This window comes from Symphodus melops (genome assembly GCF_947650265.1).
Source record: "Symphodus melops genome assembly, chromosome: 13".
In the NCBI taxonomy this organism is placed as follows: domain Eukaryota; kingdom Metazoa; phylum Chordata; class Actinopteri; order Labriformes; family Labridae; genus Symphodus; species Symphodus melops.
In genome coordinates this window covers 16,590,406-16,608,080 of record NC_136703.1, presented here as the reverse complement: position 1 = coordinate 16,608,080, position 17,675 = coordinate 16,590,406, and the positions used below count along the sequence as shown (strand labels likewise).

Genomic DNA, 17,675 nt, shown 5'->3' with positions numbered 1-17,675 from the left:
GCAAGTATGGTACACTCCATATAAGTGGCATCGGTTCATGGAAATGTATCTGTTTTTCTCTAAAGCATTGCTGTGTACATTTTTCAGATACACCATTAAGGACCTGTTAAACCACGCGTTCTTTGCGGAGGACACCGGGGTACGGGTGGAGCTAGCTGAAGAGGACGATTGCAAAAAGGCCTCAATAGCCCTTAAACTTTGGGTGGAAGACCACAAGAAGTTAAAAGGCAAATACAAGGAGAGCGGAGCCATAGAGTTCACCTTTGACTTGGAGAAGGAGATTCCTGAAGTTGTGGCGCAAGAGATGGTGAGTTCGTCATTGAAGGTGTAGTCATGCAAATGTATTAAATGTTAAAAAAAAAAAAAAGAGCAGGAGTAAAATGTGGTTTTTGAATCCTGGTGCCTTGGCTTCTGCACATGTTTCATTAAACTTTAATATCTACCTTAAAGAAACATTACAGCCATCTTTTTTTGCATCTTTAAGTTCAAAGTTCATTTAAATCATGTTAGTAAAGCCGTTTTAAACGTGGCTCGGTGTGTTGTAGCAGCTCCCAGTACTATCTCTTCATCAGAGAATGCAGATTGCTGATGATAACTTACACTGCTCTTCCAGGAATAAAGTGATTGCGGTTGGATTCTTTTTCCCCCACGTGTTTACATAGTTTGGTGTTTTATCTGATGGTTTTCACAGAACAGATTGTTTTCATTTGAGGACATGATATTATCAACCTTCAAGAAAAGCCCAAACACTTTCTTTAAAATCTACTTATGTTGGACGTGTGCTTTACATCAACATCAAACATCTGCACTGTTAGTAAATGTTGAACAAAGATGAAAGTACATGTACAGTATGTGAGAGTTTATTAAGTCAGTAAGGTGTCAGCTGAGTGTTTTGTTTCTTGTCAACAGTTGCTTCATCTCCCTCTCTCTCTCGTTCTCCCTCCCTCTCTCTCTCGTTCTCGTTCTCCACACACATCTGGTCTTCTCTCTCTCCTTTCATTTGTCTTTGCTACTCTGGCCTTGACCAGGCTGTGATGTTTTGGGAAAGTAGACCTCTCTGTTACATTCTTTGTTCTGATTAGGGCAGACGTGGACCAACAGTACAATGAGACTTTATAGCAGGCATGCTCCCATGTCATGTCACTCTGCGTTTCCTCTAATGAGACAATTCTCTACAGACAATGCATCATCAATTTTAAGAGTATGGAAATGGCTAAAGCTCTGTAGATTGACTTCTTGACAACACTTGAAATTCTTGTGTACAAAATGTGTTTTTTTTTTTTGGATGTAACATTTCAGACAGTCCTCTGCTTTGAACAGTGAAGAAAGCTGCAGACAAAAGAAACGGTTCCCCACAGCTTGGATGGCTCCGAAAATAGATTTTTCTGTTCCTTCCTTTACTTGTTACATTTTCTCCCTCCCTTGCACGCTCCCCCTTTTTAATGCACCCTCTTCTTCTCTCTCACACGCTCCATGCTAAAAATACCCCTCGAAGTTATACTCTTTCCTCTGCGTTGTCAGGTGGAATCTGGCTTCTTCCACGAGAGTGATGCTAAGACTGTGGGAAAGTCGATCAGGGATCGCGTGGCTCTGATCAAGTGGAGAAGAGAGAGAACGGTGTCCGCTGTGGTTGCAGTAGATCAAGGTGAAGGGGGACATGGGGCCCAGATGACACCTTCTCAGGGAATCCCTGCTGGTGCTGCACATGTAGGACAACCTCTGCTGGAGCCAGAAGAGCCGGAGACAGATCAGCACAATCGGCTGCTTAACCTACCAGCTAGTGCCACCTCAGTGACGTGTAAGAGATGTTCTCCTTGATTCAGAAACAAATTCTAAAATCTTAAGATTCTTTTACAAGTGCATCATTTTTTTTTTATCTCTTTGCAGCAGACAGCACACTTGACAGTGGCATGGGCTCAACTGTGTACTCAGACTCCCACAGCAGCCAACACAGTGTCCTCTACCAGTCCCTGCTGGAGCCTATTACTATGGCAACACAGCAGGTCTGTATCCGAAGCATACACACCCAGTTGGGCCATGTACATTCAGATTTATTTGTATAAACACGTTCCATAGCTGGTGGGACTGTGATACTAAACGCACGCCAACTTCACGGTCAACACATGTGCACATTTATACACTTGTGCATGTGAAATGCATATGAATGTCCATTCTCATCTCGTCATGTTTTTTTTTTCTTTTCTTTATGAGAACATTTTCAGTAACGTGTTTTGCTTTTGGGTTGCTTCTTGGATCAGTGCCAGAGTGGCAGCCCTTCCCTGACGGATCGACCTCACTCCTGTGAAAAGGGTGATGTTTGGGGGGCAACAATGAGCCCCGAGCTAAGGAATCGTTTTGGAGCTGCAGCTCGGAGAGGAAGTGCGCCCGTCATTGACACTCAAAGGGCGAACCGTGTCTCTCAACTCCATGCACAGTCCATTCCCTCTCAGAGATCGATGAGTCTTACCCCCACAGAACCAGAGAACCAGTCATTATTTACCCCCTCTGAGATTCATTCAGAGGCCGAGGACGGGCTCTGCTCCCAGAGTGCTCTGCCGGTTTTGCAGGTTAGCCCTGTTTGTCCGCATTCCGAGTACCGCCGCCTCAGTGACACCAGCATCAGACAATCGTCTGAGGCCATCACTGAGAACTTAACTGCTCCAAACGGACGCAGACACTCTGACCTTAGTAGTCTTCTTAGTCTGACCTCCCATCACAGCCACCATGTGACAATGCAACAAAACCAAGTGTGCCGGGCCTGTCTCTGTTTGCTTCTTCTAAGGTCAAGAGAAGGCAGTCACTGTCGTCCATCTGTTGTCATGCCAAAACACCTTTGTCCCTGTGACTTTAGACAACACCTTTCCTTTGCTGGCACCAAAAACGCCCCTGATTACGGACGGCCGAAAGGTCCAAGTGATTGTTCTGATTTCTCACTTCTTCAGCAGTCCCTGTTCAAAATAATAAGCCGTAAAGCAGCCCCATGTCAAACCAAAGTCACCCAAGCTTCCACGCTGAACTCCTCAGCCGTCCACAGGCCTACATGCAGTGATGGAGACAACGGTCTGCAGAGTCGTCTTCTGAGCGGCAGTTCAGTTGGGGATAATGAACCGCTCCAGGATTGCGAGGATAGATTCTGTGACGGAGAACAGCAAGTTGCCAGGGCTGTGGGAGTGGTAGGTTATAAGAGGAGACAAGTCACTTCTAGTTCCTGATTTGGAGTTAACACCTGCTTAACCCTATCTGCCAGACTGTAGCCGTTCCAGCCTGATTCTGCATGGAGCCGGTCTGATCTCCTGTCCTCTTGTCTAAAATCTTTCTGCCTGCAAAGGCACACAGAGCTGGCCATCCTCTTAATAATATGCTTGCTTTTGCTGAATGATAATGCCACCATCTTTAGCGGATTCTGTTTCCCTGCTGATTAGCTAATCCCCCTCCAGAACTGACCTATGTTTTAACATTTCCCCTTTCTGCTTTACTGGCCCAATGCAACAGCTGTCTTGCTCCTGAGCCTGCCTTGGGTAGATGATCTCTGATTGAAGGAGAAGGGGCAACTGTCTAATCTCTGTCTCTCGGCCTCTTCGACCATTTTTCATTTATGTTTCTATTTTAGCATCCACTTGTCACCGTCTGCTCATTGTTGAAACAAATGTTTCATTAACTTATTTCATGGCTCATCCTGTCATTGTATTTGCATCCTGTATGACTTCATATAATGGGCACACTTTATGAGATTTTATCTTTGACCAGTAAAATGAACTAACAAGAGCTTCTCATAAGTATTTCTCTTCTTTGTGTCCTCAGAATAGTTCGGCAGGTCACCAAAATCAACAATCTGCCCAGGGCCTGCCCTCATCCAGCACAGCAGTGCACACAACACTACAGTATCTCCAGCCAGGACACAGCTACCCTACCGCTCCATATACTGGCCAACATAGTGTTCCCTCACCAGATCCAGCTAGTCTTTGCTCTGTCAACATTCAGCAGACAGTCAGTGCTGCTGGCTACACGCCTCCCAGCGTGCAGCAGACCCAAGCTGCAGCAGCCATGCCACAACATGTTGCACAGAGCTATCAAACACAAGGCTACCAACTGCAGCAGGCAGCGAGCTGTTTGACTTGCCCTTTGAATGTACAACACACTTGTCAGAACTGTGTGGGCTCCAATCAGCAACAGACTCAATCTGCATCGGGGTATCCTGGTCTAATTCAGCAACGGACTGTAGCGACCGCAGCAACCACCCTGCCAGCACAGCAGCCAGCACAAAGCTTTCCTGTTGCATCCGTAGCCACAGCCCAGTGTCACCCTCCACAAGCTCCCAGAGTGCTGCAGCAGAATCACGCTGCAGTCAAGCTGCCAAGTCAGCAGTCTGGCCAGAGCTCTTCCACACCAGCACTTTACAACCAACAAATACCCATGCAGCCAGAGCACCAACAGCCTTTACAACAGAATACTCAGTGCAATGTACGACTAACACAGCATGCTGGGCAAGCTTATATACAGCCTCAGCAGCAGCATGGTCAAGAAACTCTCCACACTGTACACCAACATATGGCACAACAAACAAGCCTCCAGCAACAAGTACATGTCCCACCTCTGCAGAAGCACAGTCAGACAACCACGCAGATAGCCGTACCACTAACCAATCAGGATGTATGCCAGTCTACAGTTCGGCAGATCCAGAAACCAGTTTCTCAACCTCATCCTCCATCGGCCCCAGCGGTGCAGGCTGGAGTCATACACCAGAGTTTCCCTGCTTCAGCTCCACCTGATACCGCTCCTCAGAGCTACTCCCATTCAGCCCTCAATGTGCTGCAGACACAGTCGGCAAAATGTCCGAGCCAGTACCTGCCTGCACAGTCTACTGCTCCACAGGTCTTTGGAGAAGCTAACCAGGTAAGTGCACAGTTTTTACGGTCGCTAAACAGTACAGTAGATGACAGAAAGGCGGCGTAAAGAGGAGCACAGTTTTTATTCCTTTTTTTCTTTCTTTTTTTTTTTCCGTCCTTCGCTTACCTCACTCTGTTTTTATTTTTCGTCAGTTTCAACTCTATCTTTGCAATGCTGCTTTCCCGAATCAGGTAGAATGATTTCAGTTTCAGCACATTATTTCACTGTGGGGAGGGAGATCAAATTATTATTATAAACATCTCGTTAATCTTTTTATTAATGATAATGCGAGTATTGGAGCTTCTCGTAACACGGTGTCTGGTTTTGATTTGGGTCAGCTGAATTGGGAGCAGCTGTGTTGGTGGACATTAGGTGTATGAAAAAGAAAAAGGAAAAAAAGGAGCATAAACAGGAATTTCCTCGGACAACAGCCAACAGAGAGATACTGGAACCTGTAATGAAAACAATAAGGGGTTTTAGCTGCTGCATCCGTCTGCCCTCCCTGGCCTGCTCCCTTTCCGTGATGCACGGTGCTGTGCAGCAGAGTCAGACTTGATTTCAAGGGGTTCGGGTCAGACCCAGGATAGAAGTTGTGAGCTATTTTGATCCGAGTCAACGGAAACAGGAAACGCAGATTTCCAAACTGAGGGATGAAACTTGAATCAGTTCCATAATTGAACTTCCTCCCTTTCTTTTTCTCCCTGCTCTTCTTGTTCTTCTGTAGAACATTCTGGCTAGTCAGACCATATCTCAGCTTGGACAAGACCGTCATGGACAGAATCTAGGCCAGTCAACTTTCAGTGTGCCCGCTCAGGCACTTCCTCCTCAACAGCCTCTCGCTCAGTCTGCCGTCCACCAACAGCTTCAACCTCTGCAGGTTTCAAACTTTCAACCAGCAACACATTCATCCCAGGTACTTTGGAAAAAAAGAAAAAAAGAAAATTGACATAGAATGTGAAGTTTGTACCACAATAGTGACTGCCATGTTCAACACATAGAAAACAATACATGTGGGGAAAAAAAGCAGAATGAAGTTCACACAAACACCAGTTCTATCTGTGCTCAGTTCTTTCTTCTTGTATGTCTCAGCAGTTTTCTTCAGCTTTGCTTATACCCGTTTGTTTGACTTTGGTTCTTAGACGATTTGATTTTCTTCTGCTTCTTCCTTTTTTTTTTCCCCCCACTCCAGTTTCCGTCACAGTATCCCACAGTCCAGGTGATGACAGCTGTGACTGACTGTGAACCCTCCTACCCTCACTCTTGCACTGCCCCTAACCCTCCACCCTCCTCTCTTAATCACATCTACCTTTCCCCGGGACACACGCTCCCCTGTACCCCCTCTGTCTCCCCCCTTTCTCCTCTGCACATTGAGAACACACTGGTGCCCCCCGGCCCAGTATTGCTCATGCCCTCACCATCACACATAGTGGGTAAGGCGGGGCCCACGTCCCCACAGCACCAGTCGAGCGTGCGATCTGAAGCTTGTCAATCCCAACTTGCGTTTATGTCCGTTTTGGCGACCCACCCCACACACTCACTCACAACCACATCTCAGAACACGCACCCTCCCAGCAGCACCCAACCTCTAAAACAGGTAATTATAATGGCTTCAATAGAGAGCAGGTATTTACTAAGAAGGTATGCACGAGAGACTCTTTCTGATAATGTCCGTCATAAGTTTTTTGTCAAACAATAATTTGCTTTTAGAGTGTTCTGCTTTTCCCCGTGGATGAAGAGTTATACACTTTTATATATGTTCAAGTCAAAATAAATAATGTAGCTGGAAAAAAATGAATGAAAATTCAACTCAGTCTACTTTGCTGATCGATACATGTTAGCCACAGATAGCTTAAATAAGTCACCTAACTACCCTATACCTATGTTAAATATCCTGTTGGATATTCTGGAATTAAAACAGCATGACCTAAAAACCCCTCAAAATACCATCGTAGGCTTCAGTGTCTTTGATAAACTCAATGATGATAATAATGTTATACCTTGCTGTCTTTTGTAACAGGGCCTGGTCCCCCATCCCGAGCAGGCTCCCTCTGCTCAGCTCACCCAACCTGCCGTCTTCTCCCCACCTGTGCAGAGCGTGTCAGACCCTGGAACAGCTGCCGGCGCTGCCCAGTTAGACATTGAGAATGTACACCCGCTGCCCCCGCAGGCCCAGAATCAGATTCCAGTGCTGCAGCACTCTGACTCTCAAAGAGCTTCATCTGGATCTGCCAGTTCCAGTCTGACTCAGCAGAAACCGCTCGGTTCTCTCACAGGAGCTGCAAGTCAGGGCCCAGCCGAGACCAACACGGAGGTACACCACCGTGACTCAGTTCAACTCGTCTTCCGGCTTATCTGGGATTCAGGATTTTCCCACATGAAACGTTAATTTTGGTGTCTGTGTTTGTGATTTCTGTAGGATCAAGAGAAACCAACTGGAGGACACAGCTATGACAGGTACAAGTGTTTCACCTCAGCTGTCTTTACAGGGAACAACTTAGTGGCTGTAAAGCCAAGAGATATAAATTGAAATTAGAGTTTTTTCTCACTTGCTGTCAAATGAACTTAAATAAAACACTTTCCTTTTTTTTCTCGAAACCATGAAAGCCTGCCTAAGTGAAGAGCTTTGAGGTCAGTTTTAGTGAAATAAAAAACAACAATGCTGATTTGCCTCTCCTCTCCAAAACCAGTGTGAACTCCGATGCCACGTCAGGGAAGGAGATGAGTGACGGTTATGAGGGAACACATGGAGGTAAAGGGGAAGCGAAAGTCCGTAAACACCATCGCAAATCTACTCGCACTCGCTCTCGGCAAGAAAAAATCAACAGGCCAAAGCTCAGCATGCTAAATGTGGGTAATCAACTATATTTTCAAAAATGTGTTTTCTCAGCCCAAGTTTAAAAACCCCCTCAAATCTGAGCGATAACCAACTATGTATTGGCTTTCTGCTCTTGTGACAGGTGTGCAACACTGGCGACAAGATGGTCGAGTGTCAGCTGGAAACACATAACCACAAAATGGTCACTTTTAAGTTTGACCTGGATGGAGATGCACCAGAAGAGATTGCTACCTACATGGTATGTGATGAAGGAAGTCTCTGCCACTTCCACTAAAGCTCAGGTTTTGAAGCGGGGATGTAAGCTGGGAATAGCCTGCGATGCTTTCTTTTGGCGCAGAATTTAAAAAATGTCCGTGATGTTCTTCTCAGCTGCAATGCAGTAAAGCGTTTGGCTGTCTCACTCTTTGCGCTTTCTCTCACCTTCAGTCCCAACCAAATTTGGAATGGTTAGATCTCTGAATATTTATAGCTTATCTTGGCCTGTCCCCGACTAAGGATTTACATAGTCGGGGCTGATTGTCAGAATTTGATTTTGGTCGACGGTCAGTCAAAAGTTTTGTTAATATATTTTTTTCCCCCTCATTGAGCCACATACACACCTGAGTTTAATCACATCAAACTATTTGTCTGCATAGGACTTTTTTTTTTTTTAACTTATCTCTGCATTAATGTGGCCTTACAACCAGATTGCACGTGTCCAAAACATCCGGCACACACACTGACGGTCCAGTAAAGATGTATAATCCGAACACATTACATCCATAAAGATCCAAAGAACTGTTAAACACTTGATCACAGTCTATAACAGCCAATGAGAGCCTTTGTTGAAAGGACGCGTCTGCAGGCTAATGGTCTCCTGCATGCGAATGATGCCAATGATTGACATCCCTTATAGACAATAAAATACTCTGAACGTGGATATTCAGCTTCTATTAATGATCCGGGGTGATGAGGAGTGTTTTTTAGAACTGCCTTAAAATCATAATTAAGATTAAATTCATACCAAGATGAGCTGAAACTTATACATACTTGTACATTTGTTGTTCTTGGTAGAGTTTTTTTTTTGAAGTATTGCTTGATGAGCTAGCAGCTTAATTTTTCTGCAGTTTTTTTTCTGTTCTGTTCATTTTTCTGCATTGGTTCTTTCCCTTTTTAGGTGGAGAACGATTTTATTCTGCCTGTAGAAAAAGAAATGTTCATTGAGCAGCTGAAGGACATTGTGGATAAGGCTGAGGACATGCTGAGTGAGGACACCGAGGGCGAGAGGAACTCAGACCAGGGAGGCAGTCCCAAACAGAGTGACGGTGCTTGCACACTGGGCATAGAGGTGAGAAAGGAAGCTGTTGACAGTGAATTGCAGCGGGCGAAGCAATCTGTCCCTGACTGCCCTCGCTTTATTTATAAAGTCCTTTAATGATGAGTCTGCGTGCAATGATGCCAAAAAAATAAAATAAAATCTGCTGCTGCTTAAATTTTGATGTGGGTTTTTTCTCTGAGGCTTAGCTCTTAAGTTGTTTGGAGAAACTTTTTAAAGGCCTGAATTGGTTCTGTTGGGTTATCTTTGAGGTGGCAGTAGCTCAGTCTGTAAGGACTATGGTTGTCCCAAGTCCCTACAGACCCCCACCAGCTCAGGTAGCCCCCTCACTACTCCATCTCTCCATTAGTGCATGTCCAAAGGCTCCTGTTTGTGCTCGTGTATCATTGAACATGCTACACACAGTGTGTGTTAAATGGAATTTCCCCTTTTCTTCTTCTTTTTCTGAAGGGACTGAAAACGTCCACACCCAGCAGCCCCCAGCTGGTGTACCAGCAGAACGGTAACACATCGAGTCACCTGGATATTTTCTATGCATACTTTATTTAAAGGAAGCCAATTAAATACTTAAAAGCTAACATTAAGAAAATGAGAAAACAAATGGATTTTGATTTTGGTCTATACCTTTAGCTCTTTTACTGAATACATTTCACAGATGTACTGTATGTATTAAAAGTTTCTCTTTCCTTGACAGTCCTCCATACTGGCAAGCGCTGGTTTATCATCTGCCCTGTGGCTGAGAGCCCTGTGATAGACAAGGAGAAGACAGACTCTCAAACAACTACAGCCCAGGGTATGCTGCACACTCAGAAACATAGGCTTACATTGACCTCCAATTACTTTTAATCAGGAAAAAAATGGGATTTTCTTTTTCTGTAAGGGGAATTAAGTCTCTATAATAAAGTGAATAATGTGTTGGTATTTTGTTGCTGTTGGTGAAGACGCTTTGCATGCAGTAGAGTGTGGTTCATGTGTTAGGGGCAGTTATATAAGTGTGCTTCTGCGGTGGCTCTAGGCAGAAACAAAGAGCAGGATTTATACTCCAGCTGACAGCCTGATGGGGAAGACAAGCAGTGATGTAACACCACGGCACACACAGGACCCAGGTCCTTTTATTCATAGCTTCAGCCCTTTAACTCTCAATCTGCTCTTTCCCTAACGAACCTTTCCATTTTTACAGACTCTGAAAAGCCTGCATCATCATCAGCACTGCCCAGCAGTAACACATCTGCAGCAACGGCCCAAGCAGCACCTCCATCATCCCAGACCTGCTCCTCTTCTCTGCCCCCTGCAGCTCAGACCTCAGTTCCACCTCAAAACCAAACTGTTGACAAAGCCCGGATCCAGCAGCCTCAGCCCTGTCTTACTAAACATGGCTCTACTTCTGGTGGTGCTTCTGGCCAGCCCAATTCTCTTCCTATGGAAGAGCCTTGCGTCTCTTTGGTTACGGATATGCCGTGCTGCGCTATTGTGCCCCCGGTCTCTCTGGATGTTAATGCTACAGGAAAGAAAGCAGGTGTGGGTATTGTCTCATCTCAAACTAATCAAGCCAATCAGAAGTCCAGTCCTGCTGAAGAACTGCCCCCTCAGCATTCTTCCCATCAGTCTGTGGTCCTGCAGCAACCTTATGCCACGCCCATGCAGCCCGGCACGGTCACCTCCCAGCCCCAGAGTCCAGCACATCAGAACCCCCAGAGTTCCCAGTCGTCCAGCCTCCAGCAGTCAGCAAGTGCAGGGCCTGTAGAGTCGGACAGCGAGGGACCCAAACGGGTGGAGTTTGCAGATCGCACCATCAAGACTTTGGATGAGAAGCTGAGAAACTTGTTGTACCAGGAGCATGCTCCCTCCCAACCCTCAAGCACTGCGTCTGAACCCCAGGCCTCCAGCACAGAGGGAGTCACTACACCACCAGTGTCGGAGGGCCAGAGCACTGAGGGCGCACTGACAACACAGAAAGGGGAGCCACTGGTAAAATATACACGAGTGTGTGAGACAGTATGAGAGACGAACCTGAGCAGTCTGTCTTTAGTAATGAAGTCAGTTAATGGCAGCAGCATTCAATTGTTTCCCTCTACTGTGATTCTGATTGAACTATTGGATGAGAAGAACAAGGCCGATACTGTGTTAACAATAAGAAGAGGGGAACAAAAGTACAGCTGTCAGCACAATGAGTCATCAAGATCTCTTTCTGCCTTTTATAGTTCTGTGCAAGTGTGTTTACTTCATTCCACCTAAAACAAATCTACGTCTGCCTCAATCAGACCAAACGGAGGTCAAGAGAGTATGACTGCGAGCCTCGCCTGACTGCTAATCCAGCAATCTTTTTTTTTTTTTTTTATGATTAAGATGAATGTGACTTTTCTCACACACCTCTTTCTCCTTTCCTCTTCTAGCCTCAGATTCCTGAGCGCACTGATAGTCTCAGTGCTCTGAGTGACTCTGCAGTTGCAGGTAGGCAGCATTTGTTATCACATGTCCGAAACAACAAAATGATGCATGATTGTTTGTGGGGGGGGAAAAAAACAAAAAAAACCAACCTTCCTCCTTGTTGTTCAGCCTCAAACAGTGTTTTGAACAGACGTGATGGGACCACTGGCGCTGGCTCATGTAGCTCCAAAAGCCGCTTTCAAGTAAATTTACACAATCTTCCCTCTTACTCAGCACATCGACACAACATAAATGTCCTTCAAACCAAATGAATTATATTTTGTCATGTTTGTTCTTTCCTCCCAGAAAAATTGCTGAAACATTTCACAGACCTTAATTATGCTATTAACCTTGGTTTCTTCTTCTTGCAGATCATCCCGACCCCGCCGGAGGTCATTTATCGTTTAGAGAAAAGTAAGACAAGCCACAGCACCTGCAGTTCCCCAGCACCCTCTAGTGGTTCTGGTGGATCTCACAGCCAGTTCCTGGGCCAAGGGAAGAAAGAGAAGGTGGGCGGGTCCTCTGTGATAGCTGCAACTAACGACAATGCTGAAAAATCCAAACCTCCCGGTAGTAACCGTCTCTCTGCTCCACCAAACTTCTACCAGACCACTCCCACCTCCAGCTCTGATGTCACCCCACACCACATCCCCCGGGCCCAGACAATCGACACTCCCACCCATTACCACCAGTCCTCTGCCCTTCCCTCTGACTCCGCAGACGAGGACAGCAGCAGCATCGTCCTCCCCCCAGCCCACCCCAATCCCCAAGCTCACGCGCTGTCTGAGCACAGTGGAAGCGACCTCATGAAGAGGGCGGTGGCCTTCCTGCGACGTTCTGGTCGGAGCAAAAGTGAACAGAGCTCTGACTCACCGAGCCGACATCCCATGGCGATGAACGGCCACGCTCACTCGCCTCCCGCAGGACACGCCCACTCATCCTACATGAGCAGTGACAACGACTCCGAGTTCGAGGACGCAGATATGAAGAAAGAACTACAGAAACTGAGAGAAAAGTAAAGAAACATGCACACATGCTCTCAATCCCTTCTGAACACATTTATCACAACCAGCAATTTACCATTTTACACCACGCAAATGACTCGAACCTCCGACTGATTTAAGCTCAGTGCTGAAATAATTCACTGCACATTGCAGCCATAACATGAACACAACTGTAAGGTCCTGGTCCACAGAGAGATTACTCTTCGTTTGTGGCCGTTAAACCTGTGCAAATAAGAGAAAAAGATAGTGTGCAATTTAAAAAGCACACTCGAGGTATCCTGGGTGCACCTGTCCTCTTTGCATCTACTGGTATGTAAATTAGGGAAGATTCAAAATTGCCCCCCCCCCCTCTTTGCAAATAGGCTTCTTTGCAAATACCTGCTATATATCAAAAACCAGTGCTAATTGCCACAGGCAGTAAGAGTGGTGCTATTTAACCCCAATGAGATCCGTGTATCCGTGTTTACACAATTTCTCTCTCTCTTCTTTTGCTCACTTAAACAGAAAGGAGGGCGGATTGCACTCAGCTGGTGGTAAATGGTGCAGCGTTTATAAACGATGTCAAATGCAAATTTTCCACTGATTAAAAAAAACCCAATTACATCTCAGTATGACTTTAAAATACATAATCTGTCACAGGTCATAAATGTAATCTTGTAATGTAATCCATTCGGAAAGGTTATTTATTCATGAGGTGGGGCAGAAAGCTTGAGCAAATGATGGGCAATTTTTGGAGCTGTTAGCGGACACAATCCATTCTTAATGAATCAGCCTTAAAGTCTATGTATTTCAGCAAACATTTCATGTGCACAATGTGCCCTGCATTTGACATCCCTGTACCGTGCTTTAAGGCTGCACGTAGAATACTTTTCTGTGCCTTCAGACAAACAAAAAAAAACCAGTTTCAACGGCGTGAGAGATGTTTTTCTGAATATACTCGCTGAAATAGTCAAATCAAGCCGCCAGGCAATAGCGGCATTCATGTTTACAAAAGTGAAATTGCTGTTGACTGTTGAATGCTGCCTCCTGACGGTATTTTTAGTGATAAATTATCGCATAGAAGCCCATAAAATGATGATAAAATGAGATGCAGCCTGTCAGAAACATTTGTGCTTATTTTCCCCACTCTCCTCTTCTTCTACCTTCTCCTCTAGACACATGAAGGAGATCTCTGAGCTGCAGGCTTTCCAGAGGAATGAGATTGAGCATCTATACAAGGAGCTGGGCAAAACGCTGCCCTCAAACGTTGGCCTTCTTCATGCTGCGCCCCCATGTGGCCGCAGGCGCAGGACCAGTAAGCACAAGCTGAAGGCTGGAAAACTACTCAATCCGATGGTGCAGCAGCTCAAAAACAATCTGAACACCTCCACAGAGAGGAAAGGTGTGTGGGTGCTGGGAGGGTCGACTTTTAAGTGGGTTATGATTTATGTGTATGAGTAAAAACCACAGGAATAACGTCAGATTCAGAAAACACACCAGTGAATCACACTGACTGGCACTTCATAATCCTACTCTTTATTGTCTTTTTTTTTAATTTATTATTTTAAACTCAGGTGAGAGTGGAGCAAGTTCATCCAGCTCCCCAGCTAAAAGTTCAATTCTGTCAGACGGCTCTGCCCATTCCAGTGGCAGCTCCAGCTCAAGCGCCCAGCCACATAACACTCCTGAGCAGGTCCAGACGCAGCAGCCCTGCTCCTTGAAGGGCTCTTTCTCCTCCGACAACATCTATGCTCGACGTCACGCTGAGGGAACAGCCAACCAAGCGGGCCCAGGACAAGGTACACATTAAAGGTTCACGTGCGTTTGTGTGCGTCTGGATGGGGACATGTTATTGTCAGAACAGCTGCAAGGGTGAAGTTAAACTGTTACCAGTATAGATGTTGTCCCTTCAGTGGATGGACAACAGTTTCATTGTAGCTGGATCAAGAACTTCACTCTGAAGGATAGCAAGCGGACATTTGTTTTGGGAAATGAAACAAAAAATCAGATACCAAAAATTAACCAACAAATGAGAGAAAACAGCTGGAGAAAAAAAAAGAAAGTGAATATAAGGTAACCTAAAATGCATTTAGAACCACGGCACATCTGTCTGCTGCGGGGTAGTCTCAAATAAAAACGGAGGAATTATAATGCAAGCGGGTTGGTCACTGTACTCTTGAAGTTACATAAAACCAAGAGCTTTGTGTCCACTCATCCATGAATGTGGAAAACTACATTCATCAGCTACACAAAGCTGTTCACTTCTTGACTCTCTCAAACCTTTTATTTTTAGATTCGAATCCTGTTTGAAACCAGATCTCTGCTCTCTGTGTAACTGACTAATACTGTCCTTCAAAAGATTTTATCTGACAGCTAAAAAAAAACACAACACATCAAATAAAACATGTATTAATTCATTCATTAAGAGACAAAGAATATCCTGGTGAAAAAAAACTCTTCTCCTATATGTTTGTTCTCCTGTGATAACGTTTGTTTTATCAGTTGTAGTTATTGGCTTTACTTTCCCATGATTTAAGAAATATTTAAATGGATTCATCATATTTTGCACTTCTACTTAGTCTCCTTTTCTGGTTGCTTTTGATTGTGGGGATTTCTCATCCCAGTCTGTGTGCACTTTTACAAAGTGTCTCTCTTGTTTCTTCTCTTTTCCCTCTTATATTCATTTTTGCAGGCTGGACGGTTTACCACCAAACGTCAGAGAGAGTCACCTATAAATCTAGTAGCAAACCACGCACTAGATTCCTCAGTGGACCTGTGTCTCTGTCCATCTGTTTGTATTTGTTCTTTTCTATTTCCCCTCACTCATTTCCATCTTTTCTTCATTTACCTGGCTCTCTCTTCTCTCGACCACATGTTTTTTATTTATATGCAATACAGTGGATCTTGTATTCAACTCCTCACAGGCCTCCTCACCTGACATACATGACCCATTTTTCTCTTCCTTCCACTCGCACTCAACGACCTCTAAGCTTGCGTTCTTTATGACTTTTCATTTCCATCACATGCGACTACAACGTTGCCATTTAAAAACAGATTTCTTTTTTTTCAAGTCAACTGAGCATCGAGGTAACATCGGCAGCGCCACCACATTTAAAGACCGTACCCAGACGGGACGCGTTTCCTTCTCATCTTCTAGCACTCGGTAACCTCCGAAGCAAATAAAGCCGCTACACAGAAGTTCACATGGAGTGAGTGGGTCCATGTTAGTCACACTTTAAAGTAGATAAATGATCCTGTTGGTTCCTGATCTTGCTTTGGATGCATAATGGCTGGAAGAACTCTGGGTACCAGAGTACTCTCTAAGCATCTGTTCCCCAAGAGTCCAAAGTTCTTCCACTGGACACGTGATAGGCCAGATGTTGTTCTGTAAACACACTACCTTATATACACCAGGTTTAGTTTTACAGAATCTTCCTTTAAGTTTCTGCAAATAAAAATAAAAAAATCTCCATGAATTATTCATTCTACCCCTGTGAGGAAATGTTTCTCTACGCAGTCGTCTCCTCTGGGTCGATGTAAGTAAAGTTGTAGGATTTGAATATTTCTGTATTTTATATTAAAATAAGAGCTCATGCCACATCAAAGAGAGGCCTTTTTGAATGTCGATAATTAGTAAAGGTTCAGCGTCATTTCTGTGCCTCGTCATATGCTTTGTGCATGCAACAGGACAACTGTTAGTGTGTCTCCTGGTCTGCATTGCTCTGTAGTCCTTGAGATAGTTAGTTCTCTAGCAGCGAGTATCTCACTGACAGCCTCACAGTATCCTGTGAGGAAGGATCTCTGTGAATATTCAGAGCTGTATCTGTGCAAAAAGTACGAGACTGAACAAAGAGAGTTACCGGAGTTGTACAAATTAGACCGGCCCAGAAAGTCCGGCCACCATTCCCTCTCTTAGCATGAAGACTGAAAAGGAAACTTTCCCAGGGTGGGCATGCCTCTTAATGATCCATGTGTGTGGCCTCCAATACCCAGGATGCAAGTGACTTAATCTAGCCTTTTCCTCAGTCATCAGTTCACAGAATCTCAATTACATTCATGACCATCAGCGTGTGGGTACAGTGCCCAATCCGCCTTCTACAAATGCTTTGTGCAGTGCTGCTGGCTTTAATAACATACCACGTTAGCGCACTGGGGCTAGTTCCGTCCAAACATGAGCCTGAGGTCAGATCTTCAACATGACTGTGTGTTTTGTTTGTCTCTGTGTTGACATGCGTGAGAGAAATAGTGCTCCATTTATTTGTTGTGAGTTTCCATCCACCCTTAATTTTAATCGTATAACATCTCCCAAGTAAGGCAACTGCCCCCAATTCAGTGATCCTCCGTACACTAACACATAGAACACCCCGCCCCACCCCCCCCTTCCCCCAGCCCTGTTGTGATATGCTGAGGTAGAGGAGAACTTTCTGTCCCTCATGTTTGGACCGAGAAGACGTGCATGGTGCAGGCGCCAGGCAGGGCACTGATGGAGGCTTACTCCGCCATATGAAGGGCTGTATCATCAATATTACTATTTTTTGTTTTTGTTTTTGTATTTTCCTTCCACCTCTTCTGATTACCTGCATGTTTTCTGACCAGTGCTGACTCTGATTGAATTCCACCTAGCATCTGTGTGCTCTTTCAGTTTGACCTTTTTCTTTATTTTGGTTTCACCTTTTTGTTTCACAGGCATTCTCACAACAACAAAGGGATCTCTCTGTTTAATCCAGGCTCCAGTCTTCCTCACGTAGCAGACACTCATATTTGTCATAGTCCCTACTCAAACTAATGGACCGATGACTCCTAAATCTTAAGAGCTAATGGCTAAACTCTTTTTGTTTTAAGTTCCTTCATAAGGCAACATTAAATACATTGGTCTGGCTAGAACTATAGGAGGTAACTGATACGCAGCGACACAACTCAGGGCTCTATTTCTTTAACCTCATCAGGGACACTTTCTGATTGTTTAGCTTTTTTTTTTTTTTTTTTAAAGAGAACACGTAGGTCCTTTCTTCCAGCCCTCACTGATTTTTAAACCCCTTGTCCTCCTTCTTTTCCTCTTTCTCTCTCCCTGATTGTTTACATAGCTGATTGTGCTTTTGAAGCAGCTTGTCCACATAAGTGTGCAGTGTGTACTGGCCTAACTGTTTCTGTCTTGTGCTGTTCTACCTTCTTATAGGGTCCACTCTGAAACGACTATGTCTAGGCAAAGATCGCAGTAGTAGTAACT

General features: G+C 44.9%; 1 protein-coding gene across 8 annotated transcripts in view; it reads left to right on the top strand.

Moving 5' to 3' along the window:
• The window catches only part of LOC306833705 (serine/threonine-protein kinase WNK2), a 41,175-nt gene that overhangs the window by 19,674 nt on the left and 3,826 nt on the right, over nt 1-17,675 (top strand). Inside the window, exons 6-29 of one of the 8 annotated variants that reach the window (XM_079359177.1) lie at nt 88-307; nt 1,522-1,798; nt 1,888-2,003; nt 2,259-3,173; nt 3,802-4,893; nt 5,040-5,078; nt 5,612-5,800; nt 6,077-6,481; nt 6,905-7,198; nt 7,304-7,341; nt 7,575-7,734; nt 7,845-7,961; nt 8,880-9,050; nt 9,489-9,540; nt 9,733-9,831; nt 10,219-11,006; nt 11,432-11,489; nt 11,595-11,668; nt 11,837-11,974; nt 12,074-12,480; nt 13,624-13,850; nt 14,023-14,247; nt 15,141-15,239; nt 17,625-17,669. In XM_079359177.1, coding sequence (XP_079215303.1) covers nt 88-307; nt 1,522-1,798; nt 1,888-2,003; nt 2,259-3,173; nt 3,802-4,893; nt 5,040-5,078; nt 5,612-5,800; nt 6,077-6,481; nt 6,905-7,198; nt 7,304-7,341; nt 7,575-7,734; nt 7,845-7,961; nt 8,880-9,050; nt 9,489-9,540; nt 9,733-9,831; nt 10,219-11,006; nt 11,432-11,489; nt 11,595-11,668; nt 11,837-11,974; nt 12,074-12,480; nt 13,624-13,850; nt 14,023-14,247; nt 15,141-15,239; nt 17,625-17,669 — 6,245 coding nt within the window. Of the gene's footprint in view, nt 1-87; nt 308-1,521; nt 1,799-1,887; nt 2,004-2,258; nt 3,174-3,801; nt 4,894-5,039; nt 5,079-5,611; nt 5,801-6,076; nt 6,482-6,904; nt 7,199-7,303; nt 7,342-7,574; nt 7,735-7,844; nt 7,962-8,879; nt 9,051-9,488; nt 9,541-9,732; nt 9,832-10,218; nt 11,007-11,431; nt 11,490-11,594; nt 11,669-11,836; nt 12,481-13,623; nt 13,851-14,022; nt 14,248-15,140; nt 15,240-17,624; nt 17,670-17,675 lie in introns of all 8 variants that reach the window. The other 7 variants (XM_079359174.1, XM_079359175.1, XM_079359179.1 and 4 more) reach the window with 7 other exon arrangements.